Genomic DNA, 19,949 nt, shown 5'->3' with positions numbered 1-19,949 from the left:
GCATCCGCTGTGTAAAGCATGTGCTGCTGGATAAGTTGGCAGTTCATTCCACTATGGTGACCCCTGATTAATAAAAGGACTAAGCTATAAAGAAAATGAATGAATATATGAGTAATATCACACGAGTATCAGTTCCTGTATTTCTATTTGTTGTAATGGCCAGTTGTTGTTGCAATAAAAAATTAATAAATAAATTTGAAAAAAGCAGTGCGATGTGGCTCTCGAGAACGATTGTCCCTCTACCTTTTGTTTCAATCCCCTGAGAACTTTGGTCATCTTCAGAATGCAAATGGAGACAATTTAGATGAAATCAGAGAGCTCCCTCATCTGTCAGCAAGAGTCCAGAGATGCTCAAAGGTTTTGACAGTGGTTTTTCTGGAAAAGTAACCAAAAACATTGTCAAAACCTGTGACGTGACTTTAGTGGTTCAATTGTAATCGAGTTCCAAGAACATTTTGTGTGCCAGAAAATGTTTTAAAAAGCAGCCATGTTCGTAGGAGCTGTTGAACCATATAGTGGCTGCTTTTTGACCCTATAGCCTATTCTCTTCATTTGCATTCAGCAGAAGAAACTCAAACAGGTAAAAATGTTTTTTTTTTAATGTGAACTACCCCTTTAATGCTTCTGTAAGTAAAGGTAAATGAAATATTATTACTGAAGATATTGCTAAAGAATGGCAGAACACGTGGAACACAGATAATAAGAGACGACAATTCATATGAAACAATAAGAAACACTATAAAGGCCTATAAAGTTGTAAAAATAGAAAAGAAAATAAGGGGTCATAATTTTGAGGATGAGATTTGGACTCTCATATATTAATAGTAAGTAATGTGTTGTAGACATGCAAGTCATTATGAACTGGATTAAAAAAAGCTTCTCAAAATTGTCTTAAAATGTTTAGATTGAAAAATTTGATCAACTTTAAATACTAAAGTGTGTGTTTGTGAGAGAGATCTAATCTATTTTAATTTTTATTAATATTTTTTATTTTATCAATCTTTTTATTTTTATTAATCTATTTTTATTTTATTTATTTCTGTGTTTTTTCTGTATTATATTTTATATCCATATTTGTTTGCACTACAGTCTTGTTTGTACGTATGCAATATGAATGTACAGTTATTTGTCATGCCAATAAAGCACCTAAAATGTGAAATGTGAGAGAGAGAGAGAGAGAGAGAGAGAGAGAGAGAGAGAGAGAGAGAGAGAGAGAGAGAGAGAGAGAGCAGAAATAGTATAGAGTGAAAAACAAGGGAGAAATGTATCAATAAGTCAGGGGCGTTGCGAGGGGGGGGCTTTGGGGGCTTAAGCCCCTGATGTATTGTCACAAAGCCCCTGATCTCTTGCAATATGTTGCACTTAAATAAATATATGTTGTATAACAATTATTTTGTTATGTAAGTACTAAAAATTACCACATACATCACGAACATTCCACTTAACGCAGCGTTTGTGTCAGGTAATTAAACCGTCAGCTGTTCAGCAGTACCTGTTTCTACCGGCAGGTGGGAGTGGCTCTGTTGTCACATGGTGTTAAAAAAATCCCGCCACTGCACATCATTCATTTATTATTTTGAGGAGCTGAAGCTAATGAGGTAATAATACAACTCTTTCGCGAAACTGAATAGTTTTAACTACTGATGAAGCTTGTTTCCACAGTATAAAATGTGTGTAGTTTTGGTGACATAAAATAACTATAATCAGTAAAATGTGCATCATATCAATGTAAATACAAGTAAAAAAAACGTAAATTGTACTAGCTTTCTAGATATGATATATTTATATGATATAGCAAGTCACATCTGTTTCTGTAATAGTTAAATCACAGTGAGTTTATGCATCTAGCGTATTATTATATAACTATATTCTACTGTAACATGCTATGTCAGTTTGAATCAAATTATAAATCAACTGTCTTATGAAAATACATAAAATGGTTGGAAGAGCACACAGTTGAAGTCTGAATTATTAGCCCCCGTTTATTTTTTCCCCCAAATTCTGTTTAACAGAGAGAAGATTGTTTTCAGCACATTTCTAATCATAATAGTTTTAATACCTCAACTCTAATAACTGATTTATTTTATCTTTGCCATGATGACAGTAAATAATATTTGACTAGACGTTGTTTAAGACACCTCTATCTTAAAGTGACATTTAAAGGCTTTAAAGGCAGGTTAGGGTAATAAGGCAAGTTATTGTATAACGATGGTTTGTTCTGTAGACTATAGGAAAAATATATAAAATCTTAAAGGGGCTAATAATTTCGACCCTAAAATGTTTTTTTTTTTTAATGTAAAACTGCTTTTATTCTAGCTGAAATAAAACAAATAAGACTTTCTTCAAAAGGAAATATTATCAGACATAGGCTACTGTGAAAATTTCCTTGCTCTGTTAAACATCATTTGGGAAATATTTAAAAAAGAAAATAAAATTCAAAGGAGGGCTAATAATTCTGACTTCAACTGTATAAAACATTTATTGTCGCAGTCGTGTAAATGATCAGTTAAAGCCTTTTTATTTTTATTCAGATCCTATTTTTATTCTACTACAGCAACAGCTGGATGCCTTCATCCATATTAGGGATTTCCTAGAATGTTCTACTACTTTTGTGAAGAATATATATGGAATTTCTGCTCAAGTATGAATAAAACAGGCATTACATGCATTTAAAGTGCTACAATGCCCACATCACCCTATTTTGAGGGAAACTGAAAAAAAATCCCTCTGAAGAAATTTAAAGTAAACATATTTCTAGCATATAGATCTTTATTTTTATTTTTTTGTAGCCTTAGCTAGCCTACTATTTTTGATAGAATTGTTATTATGCAAAAAATAGTAGCCTATTGAATATCAATATTTTGCAAGGTAGTGAATTTAGAAATTCCATTATTTTGACAACACTACACCTCAGTTAATCACTCTGTCCAAATGAACATGTTTGTAGCTTTGTATCACATTAGATAACAACTCACACTATAAAAATAAATCATATTTTCAGATTTGAAGACATGCAGAAAATTACATTTTCAAAAAACAAACAGAAACTTCAAATCAGGAGGAGATAGGAGGCTCAAGAGGTCTGATATGGCTCATAACAGACTAGTTTTTTTCCTATTTGGATTTTACAAGTCTTAAAAACCCTTTATTTATTATTAACCATTTTTAATCCTGTTAATAAGATTAGAATATGTATATTAGTGCGGTGAATTAAAACTTATTTTTTTGGGAGGGGGGGTGGGGGGGTTCTTTGGAGCTAAGCCCCTTATCCCTTTCGACCCTAGCAACGCCCCTGCAATAAGTCATGACTGCAACAGTAAGGGGCAAAAAAGCAAAACAAAAAAAAGACTTTTATTTTGGCGTGGTGTGTGACGTCATCAGGTGGCGCCGCTTCAGCGCTTTGATTCAACTGGAGAAAGGTTTGTGTTTTTAAATGTTTACGGATATAACCCGATTTAATTAAAGTTTCATGTTTTTCATCCGATGCTACATTGTGTACCTGCTGTTGGAAATATTATTTTAACCCTTTATACAGCGTAGTACTATTTTATTCTTGGTAACCGAGGGCTTTTGTTTGAAACAGAAAAGTGTGTAATGCGAGCTTTAAAATAGAGGTAAAGTTGGTTTTATATTCACACATTTGTTCATTTAGAAGTCTCTATATTGTTTACCATGTTACTTTGAATATGTCATCAGAGTTAGCCTGCCAGTATGACTTGAATTCAACATTAACACTGTTTATTTGACTGTGAACAATGTTGTACTTTGATAGTCATTTGCTGCTAATATGATTTTACTATTAAAAGTTTGCTAATAATACTTTTATGAAATTAATTTATTAAAAGGAAAGTCTGAATGTGCAAATATAAAACCAACTTTACCTTTATCTTTACCTCTATAATGCCAGTAACCTGATAGAGGTAAAGTTGGTTTTATATTCGCACATTCAGACTTTCCTTTTAAGGAAAGGAAAAGTCGTTCATTTAGAAGTCTCTATATTGTTTACCATGTTACTTTGAATATTCGATTGGAATTAGCATGCAAATATGACTTGTAAACAGCATTAACACTGTTTATTTGACTGTGAACAATGTTGTACTTTGATAGTCATTTGCTGCTAATATGATTTTACTGTTTAGAGTTTGCAAATAATACTTTTATGAAATTATATTATTAAGGGGAAAGTCTAAATGTGTGAATATAAAACCAACTTTACTTCTATAGTAACCTGCGACCCCCACATTCATTTATTTAGCAGTCTCTGTATTGTTTACCATGTTACTGAAAATATTCGGTCAGAATTAGCATGCAAGTATGACTTCTAAACAACATTAGCACTATCTAATTGACTGTAACCAATGCTGTACTTTGGTAATTATTAGCTGCTAATATGATTTCCATATTTAGAGTTTGCAAAGAATAAATTTAGGAAATTTTATTATTAAGGGGAATGTCTGAATACCCAAATATAAAACCAACTTCACCTCAATTATCTATAGAGGTAAAGTTGGTTTTATATTCAGATATTCAGACTTTCCCCTTAATAATATCATTTCAGAAAAGTATTCAAACAATAGCCACAAATGAGCTGATTAAAACTAGTACTCCATTTCATAGAGATAGGTTGGTTTTATATTCGCACATTCTGACTTTGCCCTTAATACTATAATTTCAGAAAAGTATTATTTGCAAGCTCTAAATAGGGAAATCATATTAGCAGCCAATGACTATCAAAGTGCAACATTGTTCACAGTCAAATAAACAGTGTTAATGTTGTTTTCAAGTTACACTTGCATGCTAATTCCTATCGAATATTCAAAGTAACATGGTAAATAATATAGAGAATTCTAAATAAACGAATGTGTGAATATAAAACCAACAATACCTCTATGACCCCTCACTTTGAGAACCACTGTTTTAAAGAAAGTTTTACCTGATTTCATTTTGTTAATTACTCTCATTAATGGAAACTGTTGAAGCAAGTGTTGAATTTTGTTTCTGTTCATTGTTTTATTAATTTTAAATAGGATTTATTGTTTTGTTCATTTTTAACAGGATAAAGTGTCCAAATGCAGAGAAAACTCATGCTAAAGCGACTGATCTCCACACTGTTATAAAGATGGCGTTTATTAAAGAGGAGAGTGAAGATGTGAAGATTGAAGAAACATTCACAGTCAAACAGGAAGATCTGCTGGAACAAACAGGTTGATTTTCATTCTCAAACACCAACTCAGTTATTTGATCCTCATTCAGATATATTTTAATAATAAGAATACTAAATATAATCCATCTTGCAGCCCTGAGTGTGCTGCCTAGTTCTTCTAAGCGCACACACGCACTCATTGAAAGACCGAAAAAAGTTTCTTTTGTCTCTTGTTCTCATGTCTTTTGTCTTTCTTTTATGTATTATTAGTCTCCCATTTTCTCTACCTGCTTAAGGTTATTGCTTTTCTTGTTCTCCTACTGTTTGTAAAGCGTCATTGAGCACTTACGCTATATAAAATAAATAAAAACAATACATTTAAAAAGGTTTAACTGAGCTGGCGATACTTGACCAACAGTATTCTCATAGAAGACTCAAAATTTTAAGCCTTAAAAAGTCTTAAATTTACTGAAATATTGTGTTGGAGGCCTTAAATCTTTTTAAACAATTTAAATTTTTTAAACAAGTCTTCATTTTCCTTTGTTCATGTTTTGTTACTCAATCTGGCCAAAACCCATACAATCACCAACAATCCACCTTAATAAATCTTTAAACTTTTTATTAAAAAAGGTCATTTTCACTCTACTTTATCTGTTTTAATTATTTTCCCTACAATAACATTTGTTTAAATGTGCTCCATGTATTTACTGCTCGACCTGGACAGATTGTTATGCACAGATTTAGTTTATTGTAGTTTTTTTTAACTTTTAAAACATTTGTCCATTTTTTATTATAATAAAGTACGTTTGTGTTAGAATACAAGTAGAGCTTGCTTGTTTTTACACAATATTTAATTTTTTTTTTCAAAGAAATATCTAAAATATATTAAAAATATGATTCATTTATTAATGTATTATTAAATGTATTAAATTATAATTTTTTTTGGCAAATAAAAAGTATTTTTTTCATCTGGGTATTTTGAAAAGTTATTTAGCCTTTAGACATTTATGAGTCTAAAATTTCATTCATAATGGTCTTAAAAATGTCATAAAAAGTCTTAAATTTAATTTGGTAAAACCTGCAGAAACCCTGGTTTAAAGTATGTCAAAAATTGTGGATGCCCCCAATATTAAATATGCTGAATGAAATGGACACTCAAATGATTAGTTGTTATAAAACATTGAACAGTCTGAGATTATAGACCATATTCTTTATACACCAGCAGGCGGCGCCATTGGAATTTTTTTGCTTGAGACTTTTTTAAAGAATTAATTTTCAGATCCTAAAATCAGAGTTATGCTTCTTAGGCATGGCATGGGGTGATAACCATGTTCAAGGTTTACCGCTGTTTGGTAAAGTCAATGTTTTACAAACCGCCAACATTTTCTGCTGTGCCTTTTTAATAAATCTGTGATTCATTTGAATGATTTAGCCTGACATGTTTACTGCTCCAAAATATTTTATAAGTTTCTGAGAAGAAAATATATTTTAGTTTATCATACCGTCAGAATCTTAAACTGGCCCATGCCAAATCCTTGATGTTGCAAAGTCATATTTTCTAATTTTATTATTTTTCTTTGTATGTATAGTCATTAACACACCTGTATGTAGAGCAAGTAGTGTGACTGTTTGCTTAAAGTATTCTGGCACCATGCCGGATCTCCGGCGTGCGGCCCTGAGGGGAAAAAAAAATTCAGAGCCTGCACATGCAGTTTAATTATAGGAATCCTCAAAATAACCGATTAACCGTTAACCGAAAGAATGCATTTGTAACCGATTAATGTTATCAGTTAAACAATAAAAAAAAATAAAAACTTTATATATTTTTAAAGTTTGGCTGCATAAGGGGCATATGTTGAATAGTTACTAACAACTGCGAGTGTTTTGATGTTGCGCGCTGTGTGCTCGAGCGGGAAAAAGCGTATAACCTCAGTCTCGTCTTTTTTATTCTTCAATCAAATGAAAGCACTGCAGAGTTTCTGTTGAGGTGACAGCAGTGTTTGGATTGTCAAGGTGACTATGGCAAACTTTTAATGATGGAGGAGACTTGTGGTTGCTGGTTCAATCCAGAGCTGTATTACTTTACAGATCTTGAATATCATAATATTTTTAAAATTACAATTATAACATCGACAGCAACACGACTCACGCACACCAGCTGATTCAGTCGTTTTCCAGTGACATAAAAAAAGAGCACTGGGCTTCTTTTTTTTTTTTTTTTGTTACAGATGTTGCCAAGGACTACATTTATGAATATAACGTTAGAGGCGATTCAGCGAGTTCAAATTCAGCCATGAAACTCGTTGGAAAACCTGTTGTTTTTGCCTATTTGGGAACATTTTGGATTTGTGGCGAACGAGAAAGGCAAACCAATAATTTGGATGAAACAATTTGCAGGGCTTGTTTTTTATTTAAAAAGAGATAAATAAATAAATAAAACACCTGACCGATAGGATGCAACAAAGAAAAAGCATGTTTTTAATCATTCTTCATAATCTGATTCATAGCCTACATGTAATAAACCCATATTGCGCCAACAAGAACAAGCTCTAAAAGGTAATGTTTAAAGTGAGAGGAGTTATTGATATGTTATTAATATTAGTTGTTATTATTAATGATCATAAACACGACCTGCGTTGTATAAAAGTGTCGTGTCTGCGATCTTTTCTCGTTGAAGAATAGATAATTCATGTTATCCCCATCTTCCCAAACAGGTTTCCACAGTTTCCACTTTTGTTTCTTCTCAAACCATAAAGTATCGCTATAGCAGGCCCGGCGACAGGATGTCATAATTCAATTTCATCAATGAAGGTCAGGCAACGATACCGTTTCAATTAATGCAGACAGATCATGGCTTAAGAACCAAACAAGTGGTTTAAATTAAATGTCAGTCTCCTTTTTTCTTTCTGTTTTATTTTAAATAAATGTTTAAAGTTTTAGGTAAAGACGTCAAACTATGTCCACACATGCAAGCTAAACTAAATCATGCTTTATTACCCAACCAATATCAGCATTAGGAAAAAAAATTAAATGTTGCAATTGAATGCCATTTAAAATATTTGTTAAACAAATGTTACTTTAAAAAAAGCATATATATATATTAAAACTGAATAAAGTACATCGTCTAATCGGAAATAAAGGAAATTAGTTATTATTTCCATTATTACATGTATTAAAAGGCTAGTCTTTTAATTAAGTTAGTTAATTGATCTGAAAATTTTAGTTGCATTTTCTTTTCTTGTAAATAATAAAAGTTGCATCAGATTGATGAAAACAAACCTGAATACCCGTGTGAACAGGGCCACAATGACTTCTTTTTTTATTTTTATTTTTTTTTTACATAGAAACTATAGAATAGTGTCTTTTGTCTATAGACTGGCAAATGCATCTGAAAAAGAAACTGCTGAATCTATGTGAATATTTGGTAACTTATAAAACAAATGTTGTCTGGTTTAGTGATATTAGTAATGCATAAAAAATCCAAAGGAGAATTCTCCTACACTTGACACACTGATGACAGCCACTTTGTGATGGCTTTTAAGGTGGTTAATAAGGTTTGTTGTTGTTACCTTGGGAAGTTTGGACTGAACAATCTACATTGTGAAAGCGCTATACAAATAAAGGTGAATTGAATTGAATTGAACAGGAGCAAAGGCTACCTGATGATCACCATTACATTCCTCGAAAAAAAACACTTGCAATCTAGACGCAGTCACCTCATGCTTGTGTTGTGCTACAATCTGTAAACTCCACTCATTAAAATAATGGCTGGGTGTTTATACTGTAAAATCATGACTATATTTAATTATTGCCTGTAGACCACAAATATTGTTATCATGATAATTGTGCAGCCCTATACCCTTTCATTATGTTCTTGGCTGTTTTTGACCCATTGACTTTCATTATAACCACATTTTTAACCGCAAAGCCATGAAACCAAGTCTATCAGATAAAGAGCAGGAGTCAGAGATTCAATTAAAAGAAAGTTTACTATAGATAACAGGGTCGGAGTGGCACTCCTTTTCAGCCCTGGAGTTTCAAGCCTCAGACCGGCCCACCTCAGTTCACGACTGACTATATTAAAATAAGGTCATACCAATTCAGTTTCTAATTACACTATCACGTCTTTTTTTTTTTTGAGAAAACAGCTGCTTTAGAACTTCAAATGTTCAACAACCCTAACAGTATTATATGTCTTAACAATAAAAATGAAAAAAAAAAAAAACACTCAGATGAGGATCAAACCCCGGTCAGAGGCATCGTAATCTAACGTGCTAACCACTGGACCACAACAGTTGAATATTGAGAGGTGACTCATCTGACTTATATCATCATTAACCTGTAGGTTGGTTATATATAAAAAGAGCAGAGCTGCGGTAAAATAATAAATAAGAAGACTGTGGTCAAGTAAATAAATAAATAAATTTAAAAAGTGTGACTGCTGAGAGCAACAGATTCTGGAGCTAGGGACACCGGCCATCGCGGGCAAAAAACGGACCTGCCTACCGGGAATTCTCCCGGTCCTCCTGATTAGCCAATCAGGGCCTGATAGATAGTTTGCAGTTTCATCAGCAGAGGCCAGCTTAAACACTCGCAAAAAGTTTGTAGACCGTTCAACATAAAAACTCAGAACAACAACATTTAGACTCTTACATACCGTCATTAACTGTGTCATACATATAGGCGTTTAACCCCCAGGGGTTGAAGTACAATTGAAGTCTCCTCCAATTAGTAATATTCTTGAGCTATGCTGTATAATTGTGTTGAAAACTTTTTTTATTAAAAGCCAGTCTGTCCTCCTTTGGAGCCTATATATTCATGAGTGATATTTCAATGCTATCCATAGAGCCATTTAGCAATATAAATCTACGCTCAAGATCTTTATGGATATTTACTAAGTTAAAGACACAATAAATATTTAAGTAAATAAATTTAAATAATAAAAGAAAAAATAGAATTAAATAAAATGACATTGAAGAAAAAGATGCATAGCTGTTATGCTTTTGGTGGCTAACATGGTAACTATAGAGTGGAGGAACTATGACGTCACTTTGTAGGCTAATCGGCTGCTAGCATAAAACTGGTTCCCTCATGAAAACCCCTATAGGATTTTCCCATAGGCTTTTCGAAGATTGCCAATAATAAGCTCCGTGTTCAAACACTGTTCATTACACTAACACGTTTTGTCCAGCCGGATAATCCTCACATGAAAATACAACTTTGAGCACTTTTGGATCTTAAATGCAAACGCAAGAGATGAAAAGCTAACATTAGGTTATAAACGGACTACAGAGCCCTCGGGGCGCTCGCCTGTGACGACAGCACCACCCTGCTACAGACGACTTATCAAGCTTATTTTTTAGAAATAATGTCCATGACAAAGAGTTAATCTCTCTGTTTATTATATTATAATCCACAGTATATATTATAAACAAATAAATACACACAAACACATAGACCTACGTGCCTTATGGATCGTTTTTAAGTGGGAAATACATCTGTTTTGCTTTACGGTTGTTCTAAAAGTTTTAAAACTATGTATAAATGTGCCTACATAGTATTATCATAATACATATTTAAATAAGTGTATCGCTCGCGTGCACACAGCCTGCTTGCTTTAACAGAAGACAGAAATGAGGCGTGAGGGACAAGTCTATCAAATCAATGCCTGCAAGTTCCATCATGGACACAGAGCAACATTCAATATTCCTTTTATGTCACGAAGTACAGTGAAAAGCAGCCCATACAGTCAAATATGCTATATATTTTACGGATGAGTGTAAATATTGCAGTTATGACAGAGTTAAACTTGTTTAGATAAAGAAAAAAAGACGAAAAATCACTTGATTACTTAAAAATGACAGTTAAAATGCATGTATTTTCACACATTTATTTACACGTTTGCATCACTGAGAGCAGGAAAAAAGCAGGCTGAACTGGTGAGTATCATTTAATTAAAATAAATGATCAACAAATGAATCTGTCTCGACAGTCTTTACAAGTGAAAGAATTATCTACACACAATCTGAATTCCCAATTAGAAAAATACTCAAACTATAAAATACTATTCATGAAAATACCTAAATAACAGACAAATCCAAATGCCCAACAGAAGCGAGCTGCGCTACAGACCAGATCATTTCGATGACGTATAATGTCCTTGACACCACCTGTAGTCTCATTTAGCACTTTGATAGCAACCGTCCTTTTAAAGAAGCATAAGCGATTTAAAAATTCACGAGTGTGCTGTAACGGATGTGTTTTATGTCGTAGAATAAAACGTGAAAGTATAGTGAGTTTGTGTTAGCCACGAACCTTATTTTAGCGATTTTACTGAAACCCCATACAAAAAACCCATTGACTTTGGGACGAGGGAACCGGAAGTGCTAAAATGCTAACTCGCTTCCGGGTAATTGCATACAAATTGATGTCATAGTTCCTTCACTCTATTGGATAGGTACAGATGGAGATTCTTTCAGAACAAATTTTTTAGTATTGAGAGGTCTTAGGGGAACAGTAAGACCTATTAACTAGGAACTAAAGTAGATGTCTTTGGAACAACAATACCTACTACAGTTCAGCTTTACTATGTAGGGTATACCTGTCAACATTGGGATGTGAAAATAAGGGATGTGCCCACCATAATAAGGGATGTGTCCACCATAATAAGGGGACCGGGGACCCCACAGCCCATTTTCATATTTTTCATATGACACAAGTACAAGTTATAGCTCAAATGAAAGTGAATTATATCCCCATATCAAACAGTTGCCGGATGAACCATGGTGTTTCCATAGCGCAGAAATGAAAACAATACATTCATGATCAATAAGCAGCCCCAGAAAGCACAGACAGCTGTCATCTCTTACCTTATGTTGTGTGCTTCAGGGCCATTCTCCTCTGTTTTTGAGGTGATGTGCATAAGTAATCCTTTTATATGTCTGATGTGGTCCAAACATAGTAAATTATGTTTGATCAAACAAAAGAATAGTGAAATATGTAAACAATGATCGATCCCTGTGGCTTGTACAGCACCTCTCAACAGTTGGAATACAATAACTTTTGCATAGATAATGGTAGAGACATTTTTCTTTTTTACTATGATTACAGACATGTGCAGGAACCACCAAAATTAATTACAACATGCTAGACCACACAGAACCTAAAAGGTACACTTTAAAATTTGAGTTAATAAAAAATAAAAAAATACAAAAGCGCCTCTATTTTTAGCTGTTTATTATAACACAGACAACATATACAGGTATTTTAAATGCTCTCAATAGTGTTTTGTGAAAATGCAAAGGGTTTTCTTTTAAAGGGCCATGAAACCCCCTTGTTTCAGCAGAGTGTTTTCACACCTCTACTTTGGAAAAAGTCAGAAAAGTGGGCGTGTCCAGCTCTGTTTAGTGGGGAGTGTCGGAGGAAGAAAAGAGGCTTGGTGTGGGAGTGTCTATTTGGGCGCGCTGAATTTCAGAGTCAAAACACACAACCACAGCGGACAATGTGACTGTGTTTACATGGACATCTGTAGTCGAATTATTTGCCAAATTATTAAATGGTGGACTTTAACTGCAGTTTGGCTCTTTCATTCAGGGAATTCATTCATGCCCCTCGCGACAAACGTGATATTTGATTCAAGGAGCTGCTCTAAGTGTGTATTTTTCATGCAATGTTTGATACCGCACGGCGAATGAGAGAAAAAAAAACTCAGCATTTCCCGGAAACTTAGATGCACACGGCAGGTAGTGTCAGAAAGCCGCGTGTGTTATTCCGGTCACAAAATTCAACACGAGGTTATAGTTTAATTGTAACTGTTAGTGCTAACTTGTTTACACTCGGTGCAATAGTTTGTTTGATACAAATAAAATACGAACTGAATAAACAAAGAGCACTGGTCGCTCACTTATCAAATCTGTAGAGACAGGACAATCCACAGCAACTAGAGCTGCGTCTTTATTAAGAGAAGACAACAATCGAATCCGGATCTCAGCGTTTGCAGATGAGAACAGCTCTCAGGTAAACAATGTTCCTCCTTAGACACGTAAGTTATTGTTGTCGCGCGTCGCGTACACTGTTAATCCAGACGTGACGCCAGCTGCGCTCTCACAGAGAGAAAATGAAAACAAAACTTAACTGCAGCAAACTATAAAAGCAACACTTCACGCTTGTTTTGCCAATATAACGTGGCGTCTTTGTGGTGTAAGCACGGTGACACTAATGAATATTAATGAAGTTGCACAATAGAGCGCGCTGATTGGTTTGAACCAAGCCTTACTCATGCATTAATGCAACACACTGTAAGACGTAATAAGACACACTCTGGCACAGACGCCCAGTCTGCACGCTGGAATACACGCTATTATGTCATGGCCGTGACGCAGCTTCAAAAATTCGTTTCAAACCGGAAGTACGAATTTGCTTGAAATAACGCAAAAACAACCAATTTACACTTTTTAGTGAAATATAGGTGTCCTAATAGTGTTTTTAGCAGTGTGGGACACATATACGACTGTCAACAGCTCAAAAAATGTGTTTTGGTGTTTCGTGACCCTTTAAAGTTATACCAATTTTTTTCATTTACACCTCTGCATGTGGATTTGGCAAGCTTTTAAATTTGGGTAGGCAAAATCCAGGCGGAAAATCACAAAATATTACTGATGGGCAGAAGGCAAGCCATTGTGTAAATCAGGTTGATGCTTGCTGTAATAGAAAGAGATGATGACTGTCCAGCTTGTTGCTTCACCCGGCAGATGAGATGCTCAGTGTAGACCCTAAGCCTGTATACAGTACATGCATGTATACAGTATATACAGTATAATAAAACTTACTATAGTATGGTTAATGTAATATTATATAATATTAAATGTAATATTATTTAATATAAAATACAATTACAACTTGTTACTTCTTTCATCTGGGTTATATTCTTGTACATAATTTTTTAACTGTACCTTTAGAACCTTATATTATCACCAAAAGCAGCATCACAGCAGTCTCCTTTTAGTCACTCCACCTCTTCACAGAGATTGTCTGCCTAATATAGTGTATAAAATCAACTACCGTGGCTTCTGGAACTTAACAGTAATGATATTCCAGATGCTGGACATCCACTGGCACATGGCCTCACCAGTTTAAGAGTAAATCTCCCTTCTTTGCAATGCTCTGATGCGTTTAGGTTTCTCTGCTATTAGATTTTGCTGTAGAATGAAATCAACGATATCAGATTTCGCTATGCGGAAGTAAACAGCCTGACTGATATTCTACCGGAAACACGTCAGCAGAGTTTGTGCATAGAGCCTATTTACTATAAAATCTATGTTAAGCGGCTTTAACACAATTTCCATTGTAAAAGCACTAGATAAATAAAGATGAATTTAATGGAATCTGCTTAAATGTGTACAAGTTAATGAACCAAACAAAATATCTGATTTATTTTACATTTAATGTGCATCAAAATTAGTGTGTGTAGCCAATGTTTCCAGTGTCTTCTCACTTTTCAGCTTTCAATGAGAGTTTTTAAGACTCAATAAAAACTAATGTTTTTTTAAATTTCAGACCTAATTGAAGAGTATGAGGGGAGTAAAGAGGAGGAACATCATGTCAAAATTGAGGACCAAAGTCATTTACAGACTGATGGTATTTTAAAGAGGAGAGACAAGAATCGTTTCACCTGCACTCAGTGTGGAAAGAGTTTGGCAAGCAAAAGCAAACTTAAGATTCACATGAGGATCCACACTGGAGAGAAACCATTCACATGCACTCAGTGTGGAAAGAGTTTCAGCCACTCATCAAACTTTAATAATCACATAAAGATCCACACTGGAGAGAAACCATACACTTGCACTCAGTGTGGGAAGAGTTTCAACCAATCATCAAACCTTAATAATCACATGAAGATCCACACTGGAGAGAAACCATTCACATGCCCTCAGTGTGGAAAGAGTTTTGGAATACAAAGCAGTCTTAAAATTCACATGAGGATCCACACGGGAGAGAAACCATTCACATGTACTCAGTGTGGGAGGAGTTACCACCAATCATCAAACCTTAATAATCACATGAAAAGCCACACTGGAGAGAAACCATACACTTGCACTCAGTGTGGGAAGAGTTTTGGAATACAAAACACTCTTAAAATTCACATGAGGATCCACACTGGAGAGAAACCATTCACATGCACTCAGTGTGGGAAGAGTTTCAACCAATCATCAAACCTTAATAATCACATGAAGATCCACACTGGAGAGAAACCATTCACATGCACTCAGTGTGGGAAGAGTTTTGGAATACAAAACACTCTTAAAATTCATATGAGGATCCACACTGGAGAGAAACCATTCACATGCACTCAGTGTGGGAGGAGTTTCAACCAATCATCATCCCTTAATCTACACATGATGATTCACACTGGGGAGAAACCATTCACATGCACTCAGTGTGGGAAGAGGTTTAGCCAATCATCAAACTTTAATAAACACATGAAGATCCACAGTGGAGAGAAACCATTTACATGCCACCAGTGTGGAAAGAGTTTTAGCATACCATCACACTTTAATCTACACATGAGGATCCACACTGGAGAGAAACTATTCACATGCACTCAGTGTGGGAAGAGTTTCAGCCATTCATCAAACCTCAATTCACACATGAGGATCCACACTGGAGAGAAACCATTTACATGCACTCAGTGTGGAAAGAGTTTCAGCCAATCATCATCCCTTAATTTACACATGAGGATCCACACTGGAGAGAAACCATTCACTTGCACTCAGTGTGGAAAGAGTTTCAGCCAATTGTCATCCCTTAATATACACATGAGGATCCACACTGAAGAGAAACCATTCACTTGCACTCAGTGTGGGAAGAGTTTCAGCCAATCAGCACACCTTAATAAACACGTGTTGAGCCACAATGGAAAAAAGCCATTCACTTGTACTTAAGCCACGGTCACACTTGATTTTTTTTCCCCATAGACTTCCATTCATACGCATGCAAATGCGTCAGACCGGAAACACAAGTTCTCCCTCGGTTGGGGAACTTCAGTACTGTACAGTGGATTTGATCTTGGAAAATCCACGTATGGGAGGATTCGATTCAGAAGCCGTTTGTCTGAAAGAGTATTGAATGGGCCAATGAAGCAAAGAATTGGCAGCGTAAGTTTGTGCAGGTGTGCCTCATTGCCAATTATCCCAGCATATAAGCACACCTGGAGTGAGTCACTTGCTGGCCCACTACGTTGTTGGTCTGCCCGCTGGTCAGCCTGCGTTTTGGGTATAGGTGCCTGCTATGCGTGATCCCCACTAGGCGATCCCAAATGCTTATTCCGCCACAGTTAAGCCCCCCCCATGATCAAATCCACTGTATAGCACTTCCGTTACCCTACTCGGGGAACAAAGGGTTACTTCTGTAACCTCAAACGTTCTTGCGTCAAGTTTCGTAGTTCAGTTACTTACAAAGTTTAATCTTGGTGAAGTCTTACCTGCGAAATCGCATCACTTGACTGTGTGAGACCAATCAAATATCAAAACATGACCTCTCTGGACAGAAATTTAAAACATGGACCAATCGCTCACCTTTTTAAATATATAATCATCTTTGTAGCGGAATTAGCTAAGTTTATGAATATTAATGATCATGAATAACAAGTTATTATTAAATATTAATATTCCGGTTTAACCTACTGTCAATTTTGCAAAACAGATATATAACATGATTCCGCCTGCTTGTTCGAGCAGACACTAAGATTATGAATAATAATTATCAATAACAACCTATTATTATTATTAGTATTATTATAAATATAACCAGACCTCGCCTGCTCGTCTGAGTGGACCCTGTGATGATCTGTTTGTTTAGAAAGCAAATTATTACTACTACTCCTTTTGAAGTAGATTAATCATTTATGAGTTTGATGAACTTAATAACAGCTTGTAGCAAAGGAATCAATCGCTTTAGTGACTTTTTCTGTGAGGCAAACAATACAATCCATTTGATTATAATGGGATTTATTGACTAGTCTGACATGTAACGAACAAACGCACAAACATAACATCAAACATAGAACAAACGTAAACTGAATATAGATAGGCTATATAGGGATCTGTAAAACCTATAACAAACAGAAAGAAACAGAAAAGCGAGGAAATAGAGAGTTTAGATTAAAGAATGGCAAATCTACCTCAGTTCCACACAACTATTCAGGACCATTAAGATTGCAAAGAAAACACCTTTTTGATAAGGGGCACAGCTTTAATGCATAACATAATTACCTTTAGAAAGATGGTTTTTCTCTCTTTTTGCGAGTATTCTCTCTGATGCGTTAGATGTCCTTTAGTGTCCTTTCTAGATGCACAGTTTGCGATGCAGGTCGAGGATACGCGATCGCAACTTTAAACTGAGTTTTACTTTGCCAGGAAAAATAAGAAAGCGTGGGCTCAGACGAGCCACGCGGCTAAAGAAAATGCGGTTTGCCCCCTCAAAAGGGGGCAGCCTCTTAGAGAGTTTATCCGGATCATTCTGTGCAGAGTTGTGCACACGGCTGGTTTTTAAACTGTGGTGGCATGTCACACCCCTTTTTCTACTGACTGACCAGTGGTCTTCTAGCAAAGTTTGAGAGGGAGATTTTTTTTGTCTCTGAACCGCTAATATGCAAAATAAGGGTCCGCACTAAAACATGCTAAGAGACATTAACTCGGAGCATTAAATAATTTAAGTCATATAGATTATGATCATGTGCTACGCATCATGTGTTGTAAAATGGCAGGAGAAACTGTATGAAACACTACAGTTTTAAGAAATACATCAACATGATTCCCACATTCTTAGCTGGTATAGCGTCTTAAAAAGGGCACGAGAGAGATATTTACATGTTAGAAAAGTCAGAAAAGAAATACAAAGTTTACAAACACATAACATTTACTTTTGGGCTGATTCAGGATTTCTGAGTCCCTTTCAGCATCGGGAGCCTTGTGTGTGTGTTCCTGTGTGTCTCGGGAGGCAGGGGGGCAGGAATGTCTTTTGAAGTTTTGGCAACCATCTCTGGCTTACCTCTAGATAAGTGGTGACACACAGGCTCAGACTTTGTGGCACCAAGAGTCATAAACCCACGCAGAGGAGACTTAGACCCCTTTATAAAATCGATACCTAATTTTATCTACTGACTGTACGTTACATCTTGTTTAATCCTGCCTCTTTTCGCAGCGCTGAACAACAGAATTTTGCATGCTCAAACTATAGTGTGACCGCAGCTTCGGAGAGAAACTATTCATATGCACTCAGTGTGGGAAGAGTTTCAACAGATCAGCAAACTTTAATGAATACATGAAGATTCACACTGGTGTGAAAGAGTATATGTGCTTTAAGTGTGAGAAGACTTTTATTACAGCTCCAAAATTGAAACTGCACCAGACGTTTCACACTGGAGAGACCGTACAAGTGTTCACAATGTGACAAGAGGTTTAATCAGTTATCACATCTGAAAACAGAAGAGGATTCACACTGGAGAGAAACTCTACAGATCTGATCAGTGTCTACAGAGTTTCACTCATTCGGCGCAGTTTAACAAACACATGGACAAAAAGTTGCACAGAATACATGAATGCAGCAAAACATTTTCTCATGTGCACAGGATGTTTCATGTCTGAATTATGTTTGAAAAGGTTGAGTGACAATATACTGTTTTCCAACACTCCTACACTGCAGTAGGTGGGGTTGTAAATGTGTTGCGCTCCTTATGTTTACCGTAAACACAGTGATGGTGGCTGAGAGAAGAACAGTTTCATAAACATCTGGCAAACAGCATCTCAGCGGCTTAAAATCTCATTGCAAGTGATTGTACAGGTACGGATACATTTGTACTCCACTCTCCAGTGTATTCATGTTGCTAGTGTTGTTTTGGATGATGTTCTCTGTCTGACTCCCTGAATGAGAAACAAATCACTGGAAAGACTCCGCACATCAAACAAGGTGGAGCTCCAGGACTGTTAGTTTGCATATACCAGGGCCTCAAGCTTAGAAAGCCAATTTAATTGTCCTGTGTTGCAGCTTTTATTAGTAAATTTTCTTTACTTTTAGGTTCAAGATTCTTTTTAGTTTACTAAATTTACTTTTTTGAGTAGAATACAAACTTGATGAATATTTTATGATTTAGGCAGAGCGACAGGTATTAAGTGTTACAATATTAATACACTGATAATCCCAAAGTAAATCCCAGGTAAATCCTGATTGGATGCCTGCATTACTCATCAATGGGTAAATAAAAGTTGTTGTGCTAGCTACCCCAGGACGCTGTGGCTACTCAGGAGTCTTTATGTCAAGACCATCATGCCATTTCATTGACTCTTTAACTTTAAGGTATTGTTTTGCATTACTTATCATGTAGGTAACGTGTTGTTGTGATTATATCCTAAGTTCTTTATCTTCATTATTATCCCTAGACATTTGTTGGTTGCTTTTATTAATTTTTCTATGAGTTATATTCTATAATAAATAATTTGCATTCAGGCTATTTTGTTGGCTCATCTCTCTTGTATGTTGCGACTCAAACAAGCGGCATGTACTTGATATACTGAAGTAAACAAGAAACTTTAGAAAGAAAGTAAAAAATTTAATTTGGTATGCGAAATGTATTTTTTTGCTGTATGGAACAGAACAAACACTCATTTGGGGGATGGTTGGTCTCTAGAACGACAAAGTCAGTTTGGGGGGGGGGTCTTTCTCTCGAACTAAGGGCCAGTAGAAATACATTTGGTCTTTGGAACGATCGCTGGCAAACGCTTGGATGCACTCACCGGGGGGTGTTGATTAA

General features: G+C 35.5%; 2 protein-coding genes across 8 annotated transcripts in view; both read left to right on the top strand.

The window, feature by feature from the left end:
* LOC147845236 (uncharacterized) overlaps window positions 1-19,949 on the top strand; it is a 934,973-nt gene that overhangs the window by 219,504 nt on the left and 695,520 nt on the right. The gene's annotated exons all lie outside the window — the stretch shown is intronic.
* On the top strand, window positions 3,380-19,649 carry LOC137491194 (uncharacterized). The gene is made up of 3 exons (XM_087250019.1): window positions 3,380-3,419; window positions 5,056-5,204; window positions 14,699-19,649. The coding sequence occupies exons 2-3, from the start codon at window positions 5,120-5,122 to the stop codon at window positions 16,081-16,083; spliced, it is 1,470 nt and encodes a 489-aa protein (XP_087106145.1). The 5' UTR covers window positions 3,380-3,419; window positions 5,056-5,119; the 3' UTR covers window positions 16,084-19,649.

The sequence above is a fragment of the Danio rerio genome, chromosome 4 (genome assembly GCF_052040795.2).
Source record: "Danio rerio strain M-AB ecotype USA chromosome 4, GRCz13ab, whole genome shotgun sequence".
Lineage (NCBI taxonomy): Eukaryota > Metazoa > Chordata > Actinopteri > Cypriniformes > Danionidae > Danio > Danio rerio.
This window is presented reverse-complemented; position numbering and strand designations above follow the sequence as displayed.

Coding starts and splice junctions, on each gene's coding strand:
- LOC137491194 (XM_087250019.1), top strand. CDS start 5,120: ATGGCGTTTATTAAAGAGGAGAGTGAAGATGTGAAGATTGAAGAAACA. Junction 5,205..14,698: donor AGATCTGCTGGAACAAACAG/GTTGATTTTCAT, acceptor TTTAAATTTCAG/ACCTAATTGAAGAGTATGAG.